This window comes from Candoia aspera, chromosome 8 (assembly GCF_035149785.1).
Source record: "Candoia aspera isolate rCanAsp1 chromosome 8, rCanAsp1.hap2, whole genome shotgun sequence".
In the NCBI taxonomy this organism is placed as follows: Eukaryota; Metazoa; Chordata; class Lepidosauria; order Squamata; family Boidae; genus Candoia; species Candoia aspera.
The window spans coordinates 78001807-78020334 of NC_086160.1; the positions used below are offsets into that span (position 1 = coordinate 78001807).

General features: G+C 56.2%; 1 protein-coding gene across 1 annotated transcript in view; it reads right to left on the bottom strand.

The window, feature by feature from the left end:
* Window positions 1-18528, bottom strand: part of RAB11FIP5 (RAB11 family interacting protein 5) — a 43992-nt gene that overhangs the window by 9350 nt on the left and 16114 nt on the right. Inside the window, exons 2-3 of the mRNA XM_063309912.1 lie at window positions 14436-14851; window positions 13072-13798 (exon numbers count right to left, since the gene is read on the bottom strand). Coding sequence (XP_063165982.1) covers window positions 13072-13798; window positions 14436-14851 — 1143 coding nt within the window. The remainder of the gene's footprint in view (window positions 1-13071; window positions 13799-14435; window positions 14852-18528) is intronic.

Below are 18528 nucleotides of genomic sequence, written 5' to 3' on the forward strand. Positions count from 1 at the left end.
CCCCATCCCATCAGCCCAGCCCCAACTGAGCTCCCTGGGAGAATCGGGGGGGGGGGGGCAGCTGCATTGGCATAAGTGAGCCTCCTGTTAAGAGGGAGGGAGCTTCAGTGCTGCATATTCATCAAAGGGGGAGGTCATGCAAGTCTGTCTGAGGTGCCCTGAGGCCTAAATAGTGGCACAGCCCTTCAGCCAGCCTGCAGATTAGGGGTCCCCCCCACAAGATTCACCGCAGGCTTAAGGCTTTTTGTACAGCACCAGCGCCATCTGCTGGCAGTCACGGCAACCTCCCTGCCACCGTCAACAGAGAGAAGTAATTTTAGCTCCCTTCCAAGCAGCTGCGCTAAATTTGTTGCCACAGAATTCGAGACAGTCTTTGGTCGTCTTAAAAGATTAACACATTTGCTATGGCACAAATCCAAGAATGTTTTGAAAACTGTTCACAGATTATCATTAGAGCATACATATTATATTGAAACATCTTTTAACTTTACAGTTTGGGCTGAAATCAGCATTTGGAACTCTTAAAATATCGATATTGCTGGGAAAAAGTTTTGGAGGTTCTCAAATCTCCAGTTAATTTTTAAGTAAAACTGGAAAGTAGTATTCAGTTACACATGGCAAATCTGCAATAACTTGAAATAGAGTTGGACTACCCTGTTTAAATGGGATAGAGATTTAGTATCCTATGGCCCTAAGATGCAACTAATACAACTGTTTTTATTTTTCATGTTTATTGAACACTCCAGCAGATTTGTGGGAAGGGTAGTATGTAAACCGTCACATGTTGGAAGTATATTTTAGAAGTGACACTGGGATGAATGAGGGTTAGGGTTGTACTATTGAGATTTCGGTTTGATACTCAAAGAATTAAGGGTGAAAGGGGTGAATATGTTAAATTATATTCAAAATCTGGAACCCATCAAAATATGAAGAACTTTGGGTTTACTATGCCAGGACTGCAGCTAAAAATAGTTCTATTCTCATGAAAACATTCTATTACACCTGATTTAAAACCCTGGTTGGAAGAAACTTGTTAATTTCTTACATGGGAACCGACCTTCTACAGACCTGAGCTTTTTATTTTACATTTATTTCAACGTATCTTTTTCCCGATTCATTTTTCTTGTTTTAAAATTTCTTTCAGTTTTTGTATCTGGTGATTGTTTTTCTTCTTTCTGTTTATATTAAAAGCATTTTTTTTTTAAGGGGAAAGGACAAATATGTAGAAGATCACTGGATGGCAGCACAGTGATGCCTAAAGCTAACTCTCTCCTGCCATCCAATGGTCACCTGGATCTTTGCAGCCCACGTTTGGTATCTCCAAGCAAGAATCAGGCCCTCAAGGACATCCCAGCTTGGCAGAGATACACAGAACTGGCCACACCAGCTTGGAAGAGCCATGCCAACTGGTTTCCTCAAAGCATGACTTCCTTTGACGAATCCAACCATATCCTCAGAAAGTTGCTAAGGCTCTTGAGTGGGGGGCTGAAGGGAATCCAGGCACTTTTGGAACAGAAGATGACAGCAAACTGAACAGAGTCAGCAGTGTCATGTGGCAGCAAGATGCCATCAACTGAAGTATCATTTCCAAACCAAAGGCAGCAATCACTCCACTTTATTTCTGCACTGGTCAGACCCCACCTTACACATGGGGTCCAGTTCTGGCCACCACGCTTCAAGAGAGAGTCAACATTCAGTGAAAGAGGAATGGGGTCAGAGAACCACAACAAGGATGATGGGAAGAACTGACACAAGGGCCCAGGAAAAACATCTGAAGAGTTGGGAATGTTTAACCTTAAGAAAAACACCTGGGGAAAAACTAAGTACACCTTATGATTCAGTAGCTTGAAGAACCACCTTTAGCAGCAATAACTTGAACTAATCGTTTTCTGGATGACTTGATCAGTCTCTCACATCATTGCAGAGGAATTTTGGCCCACTCTTCTTTACAACATTGCTTCAGTACATTGAGGTTTGCGGGCATTTGTTTATGCACAGCTCTCTTAAGGTCCTGCCACAACAAGTCTTTTTGTTTTGTTTTTTAATTATAATTTTTTCAAGACATAATTAAGACACTTAATGCAGAATATAAGACCGACACGGTGTCATATGTCAAAAAAAAAAAAAAAGCCTGGGGCAGGAAAGGCTGCAACAGTCGCTTCAAGCACCCAAAAAGGAGTCACGGGGGTGGGTGGGTGGGTCAAGACCTGTTTCCTGCTGCCCAAAGGGCAGGATACAGAAAAATGGATTTAAGTTACAGGAAGGTGGAGTCTGCGTTAAGGCTAGAAGACATTTCTTACAGTGGGTGCATTTAAAAGTGGAGCCGGTGACCCAGAGAGGAGCCGGGCTCCTCTTCACAGGACGTGTTCAGGCAGAGGCTGGACAGAGGAGCCTTTAATTTGGACGCTCCACGGGGGGGGGGGCTCAAGCGCCCCTCCCAATTTGGATTCTCATACTGGTCTGGGCCCTTTAAGCACTTTTACTACCATAAAAGGTGTGTTGGCTTCTATTCTCTGCTGCTCAGTGTTGTTCTGCTGTCGCCTGCATTTATCACTGGAATCTTTTCAGACTTTTCCGGCCTTAGCCATCTTCAAACTTGGTTTGAAGGGGGCACAGAGACGTTAATCCCTTAGCAATAAATTAGCCCCACATTCCCCACTGCAGGAGAACACCCAGGGTGACTGTGAGCGCAGAGTCAGCCTCCGCGGACAGAGGTTGAGGAAAGGGGGCCATTCAGGACTTGGGGCCGAATCCCGCCTCCAGGAAGAGATGGTGTCAGAGCCCGGTAGCCGTGGCAGCACCCAGCACGCCTGGGATGGAGGCGAGGGAGGCACCCCTCTTCCCAGCCTGAGAGCAGGAAACACCCACCTTCAGCATCACATCAGCAATCAACAGAGGATTTGCAGAGGTGGAGGGTTCTGCCTGCGCCAGGCTGCCAGCTAGGCAGAAGCCTTTCCCTCTCCCTGGCTGGGCTTTTCCTACAAACCAAACCGTTCTCACCGTTGACTTCAAAGGCACTGTAAGAGCCCAACGCCCTATTTCTGCTTCCCAACCGGCTGGCCTTTAAGAGGGAAGCCCTGGGTGTGGCCCTGGCGCAGCCGGCTTCATTTCATTTTATTATCTTTATTTTTTGCCTAACGTTTGTTAAACGTTTTTAGCCCTCGTCAGCCACCCAGAGTTGCTGGTTAAGCCGTATAAATAGATTAAATAAACAAACACAACATCCAGCATTTAGTGAAAGTGGCTCTCGCAAGGGACCAAAGGAATTAAGGGGGAACGTTAACAATAACCAGGAGGAGGCTAAAATCCTACCCCTCCCTTGACAAGCTGTGCAAGAGAAGAAGCCTTCAACCGCTGCGTGGCAGGAGCGCTTGGGCTCAGGAACTCCCACCGCCCGGCCCAACTGAACAGCCTGGCCGGGGCTCAGCCCTTCCCTCAGATGCAGCCCCAACCAAACGTTTCCCTCCTCCCTTGGATCTGCTGTGCAACTGCGCAACAATATCAGCACCTGCTCTCACAACCCAGTGTGGCTGTGAAAACGGCAAGTGCCAGAACAGAGTGCCCAAAGCACCCTCCCTCTCCTTGCAGGGCAGAGTCCATGCCCCAGGGGTGACGCTCTGCACCCACTCGGAATCTGTTATCCCCCCCAAACTGCTCCGCTGGAGAGACCTGCTCTTAATGCAGCTGCACCTAGGCCATCCTCCAGATGCACTGGGACTACAATTCCCAGGATCCCCGGCCAGCAAAGCAGCCAGTCATCTGGGCTGAGAATTCGGAGCACTGCAGGCCTCCAGGCTTTGCAAGGGCTCCAGCCTCAAAGCTGAATGTGCCGGGCGCCCCTCAGCCGGCACTCAAAGCCCACCGCTGCCCTGGCCCTCGGGCCCTGTGTCACCATTCCAGCGCAGGCGAAGCCTGTTCTTCAGCTCCCCTCTCGCAACCCTTTCCACCTCTTCCATGCCCCTGGCCCCAAGGAGGGCCCGTCTGCTGGGAGATGTGGTGGCATTTACTATGGGAGCTGGGACTGGCCCTTGGCCCACCACGCAGCACGCACCAGGAAGGAAAACTCTGGCTCTGCCCAGCTGCGAAGTGAAGGAGCCTCCCCCCCAGCCATTAAGCCAACTGAAGCAAAAAAAGGAGGGCTGGAAATACACTGCGCACAGGCCCCCAGCACAGAAGAACAGCCTGTCTCAGCCAAAAGGGATCAGCAGAGGGGCAAGCAGGAGTTTGGACCACCAAGCAGAGGGATGGGAAGCAAGGATGCTCCACAAGGAAGCAACGGCACACGCTTGCAGACGAGTTCACGGACAGATGCACACACACACGTGCACACACACGCACGTCAACTGGGTCTTCAGCCTGCCCCCCCTCCTGCTCACCTGACCATCTGCCAGGGTGGGGCGTCTTCAGCTGGCGGCATCTCCACGGGCAGGACCGAGGGGGCCGAGGCGTCCGTGCTGGGTGGCGAGAGCACGGGGAAGGGGGGGGCCGTGGCCAGGCCATCCACGGCAGCCCCCTCGCTGGTGGCCAGATGCCCCAGGGGAGAAGGGGGGCTCAGGACAGCCTGGGAGGAAGGGGTGGAGAAGGCCAGGGGCTGGGGGCCAGGCCGGGAGGGGGCTGCCGGGGGCTGCGCAGAGAAGGGGTGCGAAGGGTCGGCCACTGCAGGAAACTCTCCAAGGCCCCAGGTTTTGACGACGGGGGAGACCTGAAGGATGGCAGCCTGGGCCCAGAGCACATCTGTGGGCACGTCCACAAAGGGATTGTTCTGTGGAGAAGGGTCAGCCCAGGGGGCAAAGGGGTTTCCTGGTGTCGGCACAAGGTCGTCCTGCTCGCTGCCCAGCTCCCCCCTGCCCACCTGCCAGAAAGAAGCCTTCTTGAAATCTGTGACTTGGCTGCTGGGCCCGCCCGAGGGGACCTCCAGCTCCTGCCCTGAACTGCCTTCGTGCCCTGACTGCCCCACCCAGGGCAGCAGAGAGGGGGCAGGCCCCGCAGCCACGTCGCCCTGCCCCGGGCTGGATGGCTGCTCTTTGGTCTTTTCCAGGCTGGCGCTCCCTCCAGGAGGCCCCCGCTGCTCTTCTGCGGGGGACCAGAACAGCAAGGACGGGCTGGGCTCTGCCTGGGAGGCCTCGGGGTGCCGGGGGAGTCTCTCCGAGCTCCGTAACGAGGCTGGGCTGGGGAGCCCTGGCGGCCAGGCGCGCTCCAGCCCCTGAGGAACGGAGCCAGGCTCCCCAGGCCCGCCCTGCCCGGGACTCTCCGGGGGACCGGAGAAGTCTAATCGGCCCAGGGGGAGTTGGGACAGGCAGGTTGCGAACTGCTCGGCCCCGCAGGCCCCCTCGTCTCCTGCCAGCACAGTATCCTCGGGAGAAGCCTCCCCACCCGCCAGCTCGTTATCTTCCAGAGTCTCGTCGCCCGCAGCAGCCGGCCCGAAGCCCTCGGCATCACGGGTGCCCGCTCCAATTATCGCCAAGGAGGCAGTGGCCGCTGGAGGAGAGCTGGCTGCCCCCACAGGAGGAAGGTGCTGATGTGTTTCCACGGCTGGGCCCCCGGGCCACGTGCCCTCCAGCGTGCTCTGGCCGGCCCCAGTCACTTCCTCTGCGAGCATGAGGGAAGAGACCCTCCTCGGGGGCTCCAGGGGAGGGGGCCCTGCTCCCCCCGGCTCCAAGGTCTGTGCCGGCATCCCTCGCTCTTCCTCCACAGGGCGACCGGTGGTCGGGGCGGCGTCCTCAGCCCCCGGGCCGAGCACATCCTCTTCCCTCTCTGGGTCCCACTGAAGCCAAGAGCCATCCCCGCTTTCCACTTCAGGAGCCAGCCGGCTTCTGGGCAGTGCCTGCTCTTGGCTCCACGGGGCTGGCCGGTCCTGCTCCTCCACGAAGGGGTCGGCCGAGGAGGAGATGGCCTGGCCAAGGGCTTCTTCTGGGACAGCCAGGGCAACAGCTGCCGTCTGCTCTGAGGACGCCGGCTGTCCCACAATCAAGGTGCAGGCAGCTTCCCCCTGGGCTCGCTCCTCTTGGAGACCACTCACTTCGGGGGCAGAGCTCCCTCCCTCTCCGAATGACCCCCTCACCAGCAGGGCCCCCCCAGATCCGCTTGAGGCCCGGCCTCTGTCCCCACAGACGAAGTGCGGCCAGTCCGGGCTCTCCCGTGGGGCCCTCACCGGGCCGGGGGGCTCTCCTTCCTGCTGTGGGAGGAGACCGCCCGCCCCCCCTGGCAAACCTGGGGAGTCCACAGTGGGAGAGGGCTCAGGGGGCTCCCCCGGAGCCACTGGCTGGAGCCGGCTGGCAGCAAAGGCGTCGAAGCCGTCGTCCCCTTCCACGGGTGGGCGGGCAGCAGCAGCAGCAGCGGGCGGCGGCTCGAGGCGGCTGGCAGTTGGGGCGAGGGGCTCAGCCTGCAGTTCTCCGACTTGGATGGAGGGAGGGAGGCCCTGATCCTCAGAGACACAGGGGTCCTTGGTGAGCTCTGATGTGGCAGGCAGGCCAGGCTGGGAACTAGGGAGAAAGCGAGCAGGGAAGCAAAGTTTAGTATCCAGTTGACGAGGAGCTAGTCCTCAAGGAAAGGCTTACATGGGGGCAGGGATGGGGGTATTGGCAGGATGGTCCTCCAAGGGATTGCCTTGGCAGCCGGGGGCGGAGAGGAAGGGGCGGGCCACAGCCAAGGCAGCCAGAAGGGCAGAGCAGAGGGGCTTCCCAAGGGGACTGCTGCAGGCCATGGAAGACGACAGGAGGGTTCCCCCAACTGTCCACCACACGTTGGTCCCAGTTCAGTGCCACAAATGATTTGGGTCCACCAACGCCCACACACACACCCTCGCAATACACACAAACACTCACACCAGGAGAATTCCTGCGATGCTTTCATGGAACAAACAAGTCTTTGCAGAAGCCACAAAAATGGAGAACTTAAAAGCAGCACAAACAGGCGGAGATGGAAAAGGAGTCAGTCCTCCCTTCACGGTCAGGGTGGGGGTCCCCCGACTCCGTCAGCCCAGACTACCTCGCAGGGTCATCACAGCAGAAGAACCACAAGGACGGAGCACCATGTAACTCTCACCCTTGAGATCCTGAAGGGAAGCTGGACGTACAGCGTAATAAATAAGGATGTCTGAGCTTGCCCGAGGAGAGGCATTGAGTGCACTCGACTCTCCTTCCACTGCCAGGGGGGACAGTCCCACCTGTGGCAGGCAAGGGGGGAAGAGCAGCCCAGCAAGAAAGGCCAGGGTGCCTGGCCAGAGCCAGCGATTCTCGGTGGGGGGAGGGCGGCCTTCCTGACCCTCCATCCCGCTGCCATTCAGCCTCTGCCGGGCTCCTAAAAGCTGATTTCCAGCCCCCCAGTGCTAGAAGGCATCAGGCTCTCGCACGAGGGTCCCAATTCCCCTGCCCTTCACAGAGGGCCTCCCGGGCGCTTCCTGGGTCCAGGGCCACCTGATGCTGCAGATCCCGGTGGAGGAGCAGAGCCTTTGCTCCATGGGGGTCGGGCCAAGCACCGCTCCTTCCCCAGCCCAGGAAGCCCACCTGGGGTCCAAGTCCCACTCTAACTGGCTGGGACCAAGCGGGGGGTCTTCACTCCTGGACGAGGCCCTAGAAAGCCCCAAACGGAGAAGAGGGAGACGCGCAAGAGCTCAAAAGGGGCCCACCCAACCTGCCACAGGGAGACGGGCAGAGCTGCTGCGGCTTGTCCTCCGAGAAGGGGCAGGCACCGGCTTTTGACACTCGGGGGCTGGTTTACATGGCGTCTGTTGCAGGAGGAGAGCCGAGGAAAACTCAGAAGGGCCTGGGAGCCCCTTTTCCAACTAAAAAGCTTCTGCCTTTTAATTAAACTAATTAAAGTTCTTATTCTGATATTTATCTTGTCTATTTCTAACCCAAGTTACAGGTTCGGGGAATCACACACATCCCAGAGTCATTCCAACGGAGCAGCTCCCAGGTGCCGCAACCAAGGAAGTGAGTAAAGGGCTGGGTGTTTCCAGCTCCATTCGCAGCCTTTCACTGGATCAGGAACTCCAGAGCCTTCCAGAGACGCCCCGGCCATCTCCCCACTGCTGCCAAGGGGCCCCTTGAGGACCGACCGAAGGCAGGGTGGTAGTGGAATCTACTGCCCAGCCCTCTTCCTGGACTAGCAGATGCCTCCCCCAGCCGGACCCACCCCCTCAAATAGGGATCAGTGAATGAACTGCAGGCCATCGGCCACCGAGGAGCTGCCCCGTGGTCCAAGGCAGGCACCAGGGACCCTCTTTCCTCATTCCTGGAACCAGGAAAGGGGCATTCCCGAGATCCTGGCAAGCAGGAGCAGCCCTCTTTTCTCCACTAAGGCAACCTGGCACAAGGCTGGATTTCCCCCAAAGAGCTAAAGACGGCATGGTGCGCACTGGTACACATGGTACCACACTGTTCTTTCTGCCTTAGGATGCCTCCTCGTGTGTTTGTGTCAGCCTGAGCTTCCCCCCAACTCTCTCGCCGCCACTGCTGAAGAGCGGAGGCCCGGGAAGGCAACGGGCAGAGATCGGCCTATCGCGATCCCTTGGCCCGAAGGCTCAGCTGGAGAAGCCGGGAACCGTTGGCCTCCCTGACGTATTCAGACACTGCTGATTCTCTGGGTTATTTTGTCCAAACCCATCACTGTCTTTCTCCTGAGCAGCTGACGTGGCTGCAGTCCCCATCCTTGCGGGGTGAAAGACCAGGAAGATCAAGTCTGCTGGTCCTTCAACATCTTCTCTGGCCATTTGCATTGGACTGGCATGGCCTGGTGGCACAATCTTAGTTTTTTAAAGACTGAGCGGCAAACTGGCTTTCACCACTCTTCAGCAAGAGAGCCCTTCAGCCTTCCTCACTTCCTTCCATCGAAGCTTTCTGAGTTGTTGAAGTTTCTCCAAGTAATTTTGATTCTACATTATGTTTCTACTACTCTGGCATTTCTTATGATGTGTTCAGTAAGTAAAGTGACAGTATACATCTTCGGCACGTTCCTTCCACAATTCTGAACCATTTACTCGCTCCATATTCTGTTCAAATTGTGGTTTTCTGGTCAAAAATTCTTCAATGGGCATATGAGCTAGCCCATTATATTCCATTTGTAACAACTATGCACAAGTCTACACAGATTGTAGATTGTGACCTACACAGTCAAAAGCCATTGTGTCATTACAAACCCAGACATCCTTCTGGAACGCTTTTGCCCTTCCTCAGATGTTAGCGGAGTGAACTGGGTGCCCCCCGCCTCCTCCAAGTGCACCTTGTGCTCTTGTGTTCTCTTTCCAAGCAACCTTGAATGCACGAGACAAATGCATTTGGTGGTTTGAGCGTTCCTCAGCATGGCCAGCTGGGGTATCGTAACACACACACATTTTCTGGGTTGCCTGGCCATCGCAGCGCTTTCCACACCTGCGTACAAACCAAGCAGCACTTCAGCTGCACCGCCTCGCAAAGCGTTCCGCGGTTCCGTGGGTCTGTCTCGAACCGCTGCAGCGTCGCTGTTAGAAACGCCGTCTCAGCCCGCTTAACCTCGCCTTCCGGACTGTCTGGCTCTAGCTCGGCGACGAAGGCTTCGTATGTGTTATTAGCCTGGGGATCTTTTGTCCCACAGTTCTTCAACACGTTTGCCCCATCTCTTCCCTGCAGCTCCTCTTCCTTCGCGCTTTTTTGTCTCTTACCATGCCCATCTCTGCAGGAAAGATTCTCGTGATTTCTGAAATTTTCTTAAATAAAAATCTTGTCCTTCCTCTTCAACTGCTACTTTTGCATCGCTCATATAGCTGCATCTCCTTGCCTCTTTTTGCTGTCTTTGCAACACAGAGTTGAGCTGGGCCTTTTTTCCTCTGCTGCCTTTTGCTTCCTTGAGCTTTTTTTTTTTAATGTGTCAGCAGACAGTCTTTCACCTTCTCTGGCTAATCTGCATTCTGGAGTATTTTTGCTTCCTGACATCATTTCAGTTACTCATCAGATCTAATCCGCTACATCTGTCTTTAGCTCTGTCACATAGCGATGCGGAATCCAGCTGAGGCCACGCCTTGTTGCTTTGTTGTTTTCGTTTTCTGTAGTTTGAGCGCAAGGAGCCTGTGTCAGCACCAGGCCCGGTTTCTGCTGGCTGAACACGGCCGCTGCACCGCCCCTTGCAGAACCCGCACCGTAGCAGCGACGTCCTCGCGCAGAGCAGTCTTTTAGGCCGTCTCTGCCACCAGTGCTGAATTCTTTTGGCTGAACCCTGTCAGGATGTCTCCTCCTCTTGTACACTGAAGCCAAATCTTCCTGTTATTCCAGAAGTTAGTTTGCCCCCAACTTTAGCGCTCCGGTCTCCTATAGTTAGCGCGATGGCTCTTTCTGAGGACGTGCTGCTGCAAATTGCCACCGAACCGTCCTGCTCGCTCTACATTTGTGGTTCACACACCGACTTGGATCTCTGTGATACGGACAGGCTTGGCTCGGAGTTGAACTGAAAACGCTGCGTCATTTGGAGCACTGACTTTGGCATCCTTTTGTTACTGATGGCTACTCCACTGCTTCTCATTTTCTTGACCACAATAGATGATTTGTTGCTCTCCTGCTGCAATGTAAAGTTACCCTCTGGTGGGAGGAAATGGGCAGTGACAAATTTGATAGATCAATAGATAGACAGACAGACAGACACACACCCATTCCAGTCTATTTCAGTTCGCTGATTCCCAGAATATCAGCATTCTGTCTTGACATTTCTGCTCTGAACCGTAATGAACTGTTGCCTTCCGTCACGGTCCTCGTATTCCATCTATCAGTCACATACATCTTGTTACAGCATCAAGCTTTCCGTTTGCCTCTGGGCACATCAGCAGCTGGACGTCCCTTCCACTTCAATCCAGCCCCATCAAACGCATCGGTGCCGCTCCCACCTGACCCCAGCTTTTCTCCAGGAGCTTCTTGGAGACCTTTTGACCAGGGGTTGGGTTCATCTTCCAGTACCAGGTTGACATGGGGCTGGTTGTGAACATCTGCTTGGTTTTCTTGGTCGAAGGGCAGGATCCATTTCCAGTGGACTGTTGTTAGCCTCCATCCTGATCAGTGCAACTCGGCAGGAAAGCTGCAGTGCATGACCCCTCTGGGATGCCCCTCCCTACAAAGCTGCTCCAGGTACCACTGGAACGCGCAGGACCTTTCACCACCACCAGGTAACAAACCACAGGAGCACAGGATCAGACTCTGGCAAAACCCACGCTGCCAAGGCAAACGGGGGCCCAGTGCCACACGGAGGCCGCCAAGTGCCTGCAACGTGCTTATTCCTTGCGATTTTAACCAGGGTTTCCCCACTTAGAGGGGCTTCGGGAGTGACCCCAAAGGTTCCTGAGGACCACAGAAATGACTGCACCTCCATTTTACTGGGTGCCATTTCCAGAGAGAGGTGGAAACGCCCTTTTGGCACTGCCACACAGCCCAGATGGGGCACTCAGACAGTACATGGAGGGAGGAGTTGAGCACCAACAGGTGGGGAGGGCAGTGCTACTGTACCCCCTCCCCCAGCAGCACAACAGCACAACTTCCCGAGACCCCCTTCACCATCGCTCCCCGCCCCAACGCCCAGCAGGCCTGGATCCCGGGACGCCCACCCCTTCACTCTTCTGAGCACGCACAACCTAGCCAAGCGGCATCTCCCGCTCCCCTTTTCCACAACAGACCCCCCGCTGCCTCTCCCCGGCCCCCCCACAGCACCAGCCTGACTCACGTGGAACTGACTCACCTCCCCCCCACACACGAGGGCCCCAGCTCCTCTGAAGGGCCCACGTTGGTTCCCCAAAAGCAAGAAGAAACGAGGTTCCCCCCAGAAAGCAGCGGGGTCCCCACATCCCACCCCACCATCCTGAACAGGCATCTTCTGGGCGGGCGAGGTGGAAGCTCAAGCCAGAGCACAACTGGACTCCAGAAGCCCCGCCAGGTCTGCTGGGGCCACACCGGCCACCGCACCTGGCCCGACCAGCCCAAGCGCCCTCCCCTCGTCAGAAGGCAGCCTGAACGCCCCCCGCTGGGCCCAGCTGCCCCCAGAAGCTCTCGGGCAGGGCCGGTCCCCCTTTCCTTGCTTGACTCTGGACTGCTGGGGTTCAGTTTTTCTCCTGCAGGGGCGAGGACGGGAAAGGGCATTCGGGCCCTCCTGGAAGAAGGTATTCTACTTCGTTTGCGCAGGGCGTTTCATCGGCAAGACTGGAGCGTCCAGCCAGCGGAAGCCAGGCAGCTGGGCCTCAACCCCAACTCTGATTTAAGTGAGTGTGTGAGAGGACTGCACAACTGAAAACTGGTCTCGTTCTGGGGGGGCCGGGAGCTGCGAAAACGGGACTTTCTGGACTGCCGGTGGCCCCAGACCCACAGCACCGGGAATCCCTAGGCCATCTGGAAACGTGACCCACACCCACAGGACTGGTATCCCAGATGTGGGCTTAAGTCCACGGACAGGGACTACAACTGCCCGGCGAACGAGAAACTTCCCCTCTGTCAAAGAGCCGGACATGGCCACCATTCCCACCAGGCGCTTGTCCCAGCGCAGACGGTCCCAGGGCAACGCAGCCCCTCCCCAGCCCAATCCAGGCTGGGGTGAGGCCTCATCCTCAAGGGCCCCCGCGCCCCCGCAGAGCACATGTCTCGAAAGCAGCCAGCCACGGCACCGCAGCCTCTGCCCCCGCAGCCTCTGCCCCCGCAGCCTCTGCCCCCGCAGCCTCGCCCTGGGGCTCCACCCCCACCTGGGCCATCCTTTATGCCAGTCCCCCATCCTGCCCGGCAGCCGATCCATGCCAGCTGGGGATTCCCAAGGCAGCCCCCAGCGCCAGGAAGGCAGAAGGTCAGGGCAGCCCCCAAGCTCAGCAGCCACCCCTGGATCTCCAGCCGGATGCCTCCCGCGCCCAGGGCAGCAGCTCCTCCAGGGGTCCCAGCTCCCATGCAGAGCATCAGGCATGGGGCTGGCCGGACAGAGCAGCTCAGGCACAGCAACCTGACCCTGGAGCCCAGAAATGCTGTCCCCACTCTTGCCCACCCAGCCCTCCCCGTCACCACAGCCGCGGCTCCCCAGCCCTCTTGGACACACCATCGCCCCCCACCCCATGGCTCAGCCCTGTGGACGCCAGCTCACCTCAGCTTTCGGGCCGGCTCTCTGGAATCTCGCAGACCGATCCAGCCGCCACTGCCGCCAGTGCCACTCCCAGGCCCCTCTTCCCCTCTGGCTGCGGCCTCCAGGCTCCATGCAGGCTCAGGGGTCCCCGCCTCCTGGTTCTGGCCGTGGCTTCTGCCATTCCCGCGACGGAAGGTGCCGGCCTCGGCCTGTTCCCGCGCCTCCTGAGGCCTCCCCTTCCCGACTCCCGAGGGGAAAGCCAGGGAAGCAGCCGTCAGACTGGGCTTGCCCTCCGCCCGCAGGCTCTCCTCCATCCTGGCTCGGACCCGGTGCTTGTTCAGGGCAACGGTCTTCACGGAAAGCCTGTCCTCCTCCTGCGCGGCCAAGATGGGGGGCGAGGGGATGAACCGAGGGGGGTCTTTCGGGGGTCCTTTCTGGAAGCCACCAGCAGGCCAGGGCAGCAGGTCCGGCTCAGTGGCCGGTGGTCCGGCCACCGAGCCCCTGCTCTGCTTGCTGGGGTAGCTCTGGGAGGGAGGGAGGGGGGCCAGGGCAAGGAAGGATGGTTTGGGGGAGGGCTCCTCGCAGTAAACATGGCTCCCGTTGATGCAGAGCGAGGACCTGGAGCTGGGATCCTTTGGGGCCTGTGGGCTCTGGACCGACCGGGGTTCCGGCAACAGGTTGATCTGGGAGACCTCATCGCTGAAGGCCCTCTTGTGGGACAGCTTTGGTGACGGCAGAAAGTCTCTCCCTGCAAGGGAGGGAGGGAAGGAAGACACGGTCAGCGTCCCAGCTGCTCTGCCCTACAAAGGTACAGCAGAAGGAGAGCCCCCTCGGCATCGGTCGCCCCTTTTCCGACTAACCCACTTTACTGAAAGGCAGAAGTGAGCGACAGCTTCTGCCTTTCATAAACATTTTAGTTGGAAAAGGTGCTACCAGACTCCTACTGGTTTTTTCCAAGGAAAACAATAACTCACCCAGCTTGAAAGTTGGCATGGGGGGGGGGGTGACTGGCAGACCCTTAGTATGGGGGGGCTCATACCCAATTCCATGCCTCTTGAGGAGCCGTCAACATCTTCCCAGTCCCTCCTCTGCCCAAGCCCCAGAGGCGAAGCCCACTCCCTGCCAGCCAGGACACGGAGGGGGCCACCCAGCCAGACGCTCCAGCTGCAACCAGGCAGCTATTTATTTATTCTGCCTGGATGGCACCAAGGGCAGGAATTCGATCCTTTGACTCTGAAGCTCAATTCACAGCAACATCTGGGCGGGGGGGTGCTGCGGTGTCCTCAGGGAATCCCAGGGTCAGAAGGGAACTTGGGGGTCCCCCCCACGCGATTTCCCAGGCCCAGCCAGCCAACCCCATCCCCGGCCACGTCCTCTCCTCGTACCGGCAGGGTCGGCGGAGAGGCTGCTGGGCCGGCTGGGTGAGGGGGCCCCTGCCTCGGCGCTGGCAGAGGAGATGGTGCTCTCGGAGCCCAGGGACGTGCTGGAGCGGGTCAAGGAGGACCTGCGCAGCTGGCTCTTGAAGAGGAAGCCCTTCGCCTTGTCCTTCCGGCCCCCCAGATCGAAGTCCTCGTCGAGCCCCCCGCTGCTGCTGGGCACGATGGCCGAGGCAGACTCCAGGTCATACTTCCGCTTCCCCTTCACCTTGTCCTTCAGTTTCCGGAAGGGCGAGCGAGGCTTGTCCTTGATGGAGAGGTCAAACATGCTGGCAGTCAGGCTGTGGCGAGTGAACTCGATGGTCAGCTGGACCTCACCCCGCTCCTTCTCCTTCTTGCCGGCCTTGGAATGGAGCTTGTACCACCTGGAGACGCGGGGGAGGGGAGTCACTCCCGGAAACTGCAAGGGGCAGGGGGCATCCCCATGGCGCCTCAATCCCACCTGCCCTTCCCCAAAGCAGCCGGCCTGGCCTCGATGCCCTCCGCTCCCTTGGTAGGGGAGTCTGGGAGCTGCAATCCCGGAAATCCAGCAGGCACCAGGCTGGGGAGCCTAGAGCACCCTGTCCTCTCCCTCTGTCCTGGCACTTGCCCTCATCAGAATTCGCACAGAGGGTCCGCCGTTCTGCTCCTGCGCCTCCCACCCCCCCCAGTGGCCAAGCCAGTTCCTCCCGGGCCGCCGCCCTCACCCTCCACGGTTTGGCACCCTTTGAAAGCCTTTGCACTGATCTCAGCATGACTCCGTATGCAGAAAACACGTGTGGGAGGTGGGGGGCAGAAAGGGACCCCCCTCCAGTGTGTGCCAAGAAAGAGCACATGCACGGCACGCTAAGTGGAAAGACACGGTTCCCCTTTGTCAACATCCAGAGCTTTTGATGGGATTTGGCTATTTCTAAGGTCCAATAAGGTTTCTCAGCCGCCTAAGCACCACTTCGAGTTGGCAGCAACACATTTTAGAATCAAGAACACACTTTTGACCCTCGGGGCAGCCCCCATATGCTGTGTGTGTGTGTGTGTGTGAATCTGCAACCAAGAGTCTCCAGCAGGCTGGCTCTTCTCTGGACGTGAGGCCTGCAACTGGGGTGGCATCAGCCCACCCCCAGGCCCTCTTTCTGCCCCCCTAAGTGAGGGCACCCCGTGAGCTCCTTCAGAGCCGAAACGTGCAGCTGAACGGAGCTGCTGCAGCGGGCTCTGAGCTGGCATGGGGTTCCCACCCAGGGTGGGGGCTCTTCTTCCTGTCCACCAAGAAAAGCCAGCAGCTGCACCATCCACACAGCTCGGTGACCCACAGCTGCAAGGCTGCAATACACCACACGGCCAGGCGACAACACATAAAGTGCACACTCCAAATTAAACTCTGTCCCTCTACCATCCCAAGTTCCTCTATGAGATGGCAGAGAAGCCTGCCTGGCCCCACCTTGCCTGCACACCATTGCCATAAAACGGCCCCTCTGTGCCGCTGAAACAGGGACTAAGGAACTGGATGTAGGTATGTGGAATGACCCTAGGAGACAGGACGAGACGCAACTGAGGGAGCAGTCAGATAAAAGGCAGCTTAGCCCACAGCAGGAATGTGGATGGGCAAGAGGCTCAAAAGGGACCCTCCCCAGTTTGGGGGCTGTAAAGAGGACGGGGAGAAAGGTACTTTCAGACTTGCAAGATTCTGTTAATGTAACCTTGCAATAAAGGGGAATTAGCTCATCTGGCCGTGCTTCCTGTCTGGTCCACCTCGTAAGGCTGACATCAACCTTGCAAGTCTCAAGGTACATTTCTCTGCCTAGTCCAGCATGTCTCCTGCATATCTCCATCAAGGTCATCTTCCTGGCTCTCTACCGCTGGACTGCTCAGGGGCTGCTGATGCTGGAGCTTGGAGGGAGATGCGGGGGAGCTGGTATGGGTCGGATAAGGTCATTGCTCATCAGCTGGCCTGAAGAAGGCAGGCGGCACACATCCCAGGAGAGAATGACGTGGTCGACCAGCTGAATCACGGGACTGGCAGGAAGAAGCGGAGTCAGCTGAGGGTGGAGAGGCACGTGCCAGGAAGGAGAAGCTGCTACGGTTTGAGATACAAGGTGATGCTGATCTCCAGGAGAGAGAGAAGCAGGTGAGCTGGTTGGCTATAAAGCTAAGGAGATGAACTCCGTCCCCGGGTGGGCACTTACAGCTACTTTCAGCAGCCATGTTTCAAAACCAAGCCTGAATTTTCAGGCTCCCCCAAAACTTACCTCTAAACAAAAGTGAAAATAAGGTCAGGCCAATAACAAACATCACCACCACCAAAGACAAGTTTAAATCATAGATTTGACAGGCCCAAGAAAATAAAGTCGCCGTCTTAATTCTTATTCTTGAAAAGTGCTGTGGCTTAGAAGCAGCTGCACATGGACAGTTCCTAGCAGACTCCCTTTTCCACGACAGGCAAACCAGCGAAGAGCCTCTGGGGGATTCTCATGTGGCCAGGATGAACGTGTTAGCACAGCCCTTCTATCCAGCACACAGGGGTGGACTGGTCTGGGAGCTGCATATCTGCACTACACCTGCTTGGACCTTCAAGTGACCTCGCCAAGAAAGATACAATGGGCAGCTCCTGAAGAAAAGGCCCAGATCTCTTTTTAGCCTCAATGACATTTTTATCTTTTCAGGGTTTTTAATCTGTTCCAGGTCTGATCAACTTCATTATGCCATTTGCTGGCTTACTTGTTTTATCGTTTGCCTACTTTTACTGTACGCCATTTTAATTTGCACTCCTCTGTTTTATAAACACCTTGAAGTTCAGTCACTGGACTATACCAGTGTTTTTCATCCTTGGCTGGGGAATTCTGGGAGTTGAAGTCTAGACGTATTAGTCTGCCAAGGGTTGAGAAACACTGGACTACACACAAGGTAGAGAGTTGAATGAACGAAACAGAAGTCTTAACGCATGCTAGGCACTCCATGAAATTAAAAAACCCACATTTTTCAATGAAATATTCCCCAGCTGTGTCTGCCTCTGAGTGCCAAGTGGCTGGAAGGGGCTCTGGCCCTTCCAGGTGAAGCTTCCTGGAAGAGGCACATGGCTGAACGTCCCTCTCCAGAGGCCTGCTCTTATGGAATAAAATAATGGGCAGAATATTATAACAAAAATAGAATCACTTCAAAGAGCTCTGCCAGTTAGCCAACCACTGATTCATTATGTGCCATCAAATCATTTTTGACTCCTAGTGACCACATACTTAGGACGATCTGTCCCCAATGGGGTCCTTCAGCTCTTCCAACAGCAGACTCGTCGCCACTTAACTGAGTCCATCCACCTTTTTGCTGGTTGTCCTCTTCTTCTCTTTAGACAACCATACATTAACCCAAATAAAAGGGGTTCAAAAACCCACCTAGGCCACAGCACAGAATTCACCAGATTTGTTATGGGGGAATAATCCTTTTGGCTCTACCATTTATTAAACACAGGCACAGCTGCACAACGAAAGCCCAACGATCTCAGGAAAGGAACTGCACGGGATGTTCAGGCCGAAAGGGTTGTGACTCAACCCGCTGCACCTTGAACCAGCATCCAAATGAACTGGCATGGCCTGTTCCCTCTAACCAGGAACCAGGGACCAGTCTGGCTGCTGCCTTCCTGTGGCAGCTGGATCATTGCCAAGGGCCACCCTAGAGAAAACAGCAGGAGTCAAGCAGAGCTTGCGCATACCGGACAAGCTGCTCTGTTCCAAACCAGAAGAACACCAACCGCACCTTCCAACTAAGCATCTAGGAACCCAGCCCATAAGAACTCCCATTCAACACACCTGTTTCTATGCTGTCTAAAATGAGCTACAGTTTATTCAGATTCGGTGAATCCATCATTCAGGGACAAGCCGTCACTCCTGGGTCTGGCTGAGCAGAGAAACAGAGCAATGTGCCACCAGCGTACCAAGGGCATCCACCGGTCAGATCCCATCAATATGGAAAATCACAGTGAAGAGATCAAATAGCTTCAGGCCCAGACATGTTAGCTCCAACCGGGGAGTCCCTGCCACCCCCAGCACAGCCACTGCAAAGTGACATCCCAGATCTG